The sequence below is a fragment of the Miscanthus floridulus genome, chromosome 10 (assembly GCF_019320115.1).
Source record: "Miscanthus floridulus cultivar M001 chromosome 10, ASM1932011v1, whole genome shotgun sequence".
In the NCBI taxonomy this organism is placed as follows: domain Eukaryota; kingdom Viridiplantae; phylum Streptophyta; class Magnoliopsida; order Poales; family Poaceae; genus Miscanthus; species Miscanthus floridulus.
The window spans coordinates 112,364,522-112,368,157 of NC_089589.1; the positions used below are offsets into that span (position 1 = coordinate 112,364,522).

Genomic DNA, 3,636 nt, shown 5'->3' on the forward strand with positions numbered 1-3,636 from the left:
TGCGAATGAGTGTGACACGGGCTCTCTGGAGCAACGTTCGGACGTGTCCTACGGCCGGACTTCCGGGCTCTAGCCCTTCGGTACTGAATTTTTCTCCATTAGGACTCGTTTGGTTTGGGCATTTTGATGCCAGGAATCGTTCCAATTAACGAAAACTTATATAAATTAAGTAACGGTTCCGGCTGAGAATTATTCCACCCTCTCATTACAAGAATGGCACACACATTCAACAGATTAAAGCCACGAGTTTGTATATTGATTCAGGAAATGGTTATGTTCCAGGCTGGCCTGCATCATATCATAGCCGGACGCAGCAGGTGTCAAAGTCAAACCACGCCGGCTATCTGGCGAAGCCGCCGCCTTGGTCAACGTCGTCGTCGATCACCGACACATCTTCACACATGGGTCAACATGTGCAAGCTCATCTGCTTTCTGCGGTGCTGTCCTCCACTCACTCACTCACGATGCTTCTGCAAACCCTTTTTTTTTATAATATCATCAACGAAGAACAAATGTGTGGCTAACGTGTGGATTAGCTACCGATAACATTATAACAATAATCATCATGCCCCTCGTCACCCTAGCCACTCCGATCCATGCATAAATACACGTGCTCCGCGCTCGCAATCTTCACCCATCACACACACCACCACTCCACAAGGCCGCCAACAATGGCGTACACGCGGCGTCCGTCTATCCTCCTCCTCCCCCTAGCTCTCGTCCTCCTCTCCCTGCTGGCATCGCCGGGCACGCTGGCGGCCACCGGCCCGGGCGACGTGGCCGTCTTCTGGGGCCGGAACAAGGACGAGGGCACGCTGCGCGAGGCCTGCGACACCGGCACCTACACCACCGTCATCATCTCCTTCCTCCGCGGCTTCGGCGGCCACGGCGGCGGCGCCTACACGCTGGATCTCTCTGGCCACCCGCTCGCCGGCGTCGGCGACGACGTCAAGCACTGCCAGTCGAAAGGCATCCTCGTGCTCCTCTCCATCGGCGGACCCGCCGCGGCCGGCACGGCCGACTACTCCCTCCCGTCCGCGCAGTCGGCGGCGGACCTCGCGGCCTACCTGTGGGACGCCTACCTCGGCGGCGGCTCCCGCCCCGGACTACGCCGCCCGTTCGGCGACGCGGCGCTGGACGGCGTCGACTTCTACATCGACCAGGGCCAGGCCGCCGGCGGCGCGGCCGGGGCCGGCGACCACTACGACGAGCTGGCCAGGCGCCTGTACGCGTACAACAGTCGCTACCGCGGCCGGCTCGGCGTCACGCTGACGGCCACGGTGCGATGCGCGTACCCGGACCACCCGGGCGTGCAGGCGGCGCTCGCCACGGGGCTCTTCTCCCGCGTCCACGTCCGGCTGTACGGCGACCTCAGGTGCACCTGGTCCGACAGGGAAGCCTGGGAGAAGTGGGCGGCGGCGTTACCGACCAGCCGCGTGTTCGTCGGCGTCGTGGCGTCGCCGGAGGCCGACAAGGACGCGTACATGTTCCAGAAGGACCTCTACTACAACGTGCTGCAGTTCGCACAGAAGGTGCCCAACTATGGAGGACTCATGATCTGGGATAGGTACTACGACAAGATCAACCACTACATCAGCAGCAGCTAATCAATTAAGCTTCCGGTCCACCCGGTTTATATCACCTATAATAAGCTTAATCCTTATTTTTGAACTTTTAAATAAGTACTGTAATGTGTAATGTTATATCCACAAATAAAATGGAATAAATGGTCTGTGATTGATATATGAAGAAGACTAGAAGAGACAGGATCCATCTGTTTGTGTTTTTGGGCCTGTTCACTGGTTGGTTTCTGGGCTGGTTTAGGCTGACTGGTGCTGGTTTATTGTGAGAGAAAAACACTGTTGGCTGGCTGGTTTGGGCTGGCTAAAACCAACAAACGAACAGGCCGCTTAAGTATTTATTGTTGTCTTGTGTGGGAGTACAATGACTTGTGAGTTTATTACTAGGTTTGTGCCCTGTGCTTTCGTGTTTCAAAATCCACACAATCCTATGCATTTTCGAGTGACGTGAAAGAAATGTATTTTCAAAATCCTAACTATCCTATGCGTTTTCCAGCTAACACATGAAAGAAATGTATTTTGTCCACAATGGTTTTTATTTGAGTACAGGCAACTGAAGCACTTTGCATATGGTTATAAATAAACTTGGAGAACTTGAAGTTCACTTTACTTAACACCTCCTTAGAAGCCAATGATTAAAAGTCTATCATCAACGCCTAAGTTGTTTATATTACAGTGGAGATATGACATTTGTGACCTGCAAACCTTTCCGATCCACCTTCAAACTAAAACAATATACAATATATGAGGCAACCTAAGATGCACTGCCATGAACATACATGGTCAAGTAAGTCTTCAAAAAAAAGTAAGTCCATTATGTAATCTGGGATCTTTTACTTGGGCCATGATCAATCTACTAAAAATAGTTGACTTGTTCAAAAGTTTTGAATATTAGAGAAATACTATGGTTTTATATATAAAATACCCCCTTCGTTCTAAATTATAAGATGTTTTAGCATTTCTAGATACATTACTTTTGCTATCCATCTAGACATAATGTATATGTAGACATATCACATAAGTAACGTATCTAGAACAACCGAAAATGTCTTATAATTTAGGATGGTGGAAGTACTTTGGTTTTTAAAAGCTAGTGGGTGTTTGGATGCAACAAATCTTGTAGTCTATAAAGCCATAGTTTTGTCAAAACTATAGTCCTTTTTGGAGCATTAGAAACTCCACTTTTTTCTAAACCATTGTTCTATGTCTCTTTGACTTATAAAATCATAGTTCTGTGAAACTATAGTTTTTGAAAACTGCATCATCCACCTTTAGTGTTTTTCTTTATATATACTTCCTCTATTCAAAGAAAATAGAAGTCTCACTTTCCCGATGATACAAATAATCCCTAATCTAACTAGATTTATAACAAATAGTATCAACACTGATATATCTTCAAATAAATTTATTAAAAAATATATTACAGAATTAATCTAATGACATTTATTACGGATTGGTAAATATTAATATTTTTATGTATTTGGTCACGATGGTTTTTGACTCCTTAAAAAGCAATACTTCCATTCTTTTTGGACGGAGAAAATAATATTTTTCCTCTTTTGGACTGTGATTACATGATATTTTAAGCTACTTATCTACTCCCTTAATTTCAAATCATAATATATATCTAAGCATGAATTAAACCTATGTATCGAGACTATTATCATAAAAATATCAGTTATTTTCAAATGCATATTCGACAACTTGCTCCAGATTTGAGTTACCGATTCCTCACCGATATTCGATAGGGTAATACTACCATTAATATGTTTGGAAGGCCGGATGCCTCGCTCCACTCACTGCCACATACGCCACTCGTCTAAAAAAATCAGATCCCCACGGAAGCTCGTCTCTCCACTCCGCGCTCATGCGTCGCGGCTTCACGGCACCTTGCGGCCGTCCGACCGTCCCAATCCGCCGCGCCGCCACCTCCGTCCCTGTGGCACCTTCGTCTCTAACGGAGAGGAGGAATCCTCCGCGTCAGGTACGCTACCAGCTGCCCCACCAACTGCAGCTGCAGCCGGACCCGGTTGCCAGCGCCTCGTCCTCCGCCTCC

At 47.6% G+C, this 3,636-nt stretch overlaps 1 protein-coding gene across 1 annotated transcript; it reads left to right on the forward strand.

Annotated features, from left to right (window-relative positions):
* Positions 1-637: 637 nt before the first annotated feature.
* On the forward strand, positions 638-1,792 carry LOC136485346 (xylanase inhibitor protein 2-like). The gene has a single exon (XM_066482261.1). The coding sequence runs from the start codon at positions 672-674 to the stop codon at positions 1,605-1,607; it is 936 nt and encodes a 311-aa protein (XP_066338358.1). The 5' UTR covers positions 638-671; the 3' UTR covers positions 1,608-1,792.
* Positions 1,793-3,636: the final 1,844 nt, after the last annotated feature.

Coding starts and splice junctions, on each gene's coding strand:
- LOC136485346 (XM_066482261.1), top strand. CDS start 672: ATGGCGTACACGCGGCGTCCGTCTATCCTCCTCCTCCCCCTAGCTCTC.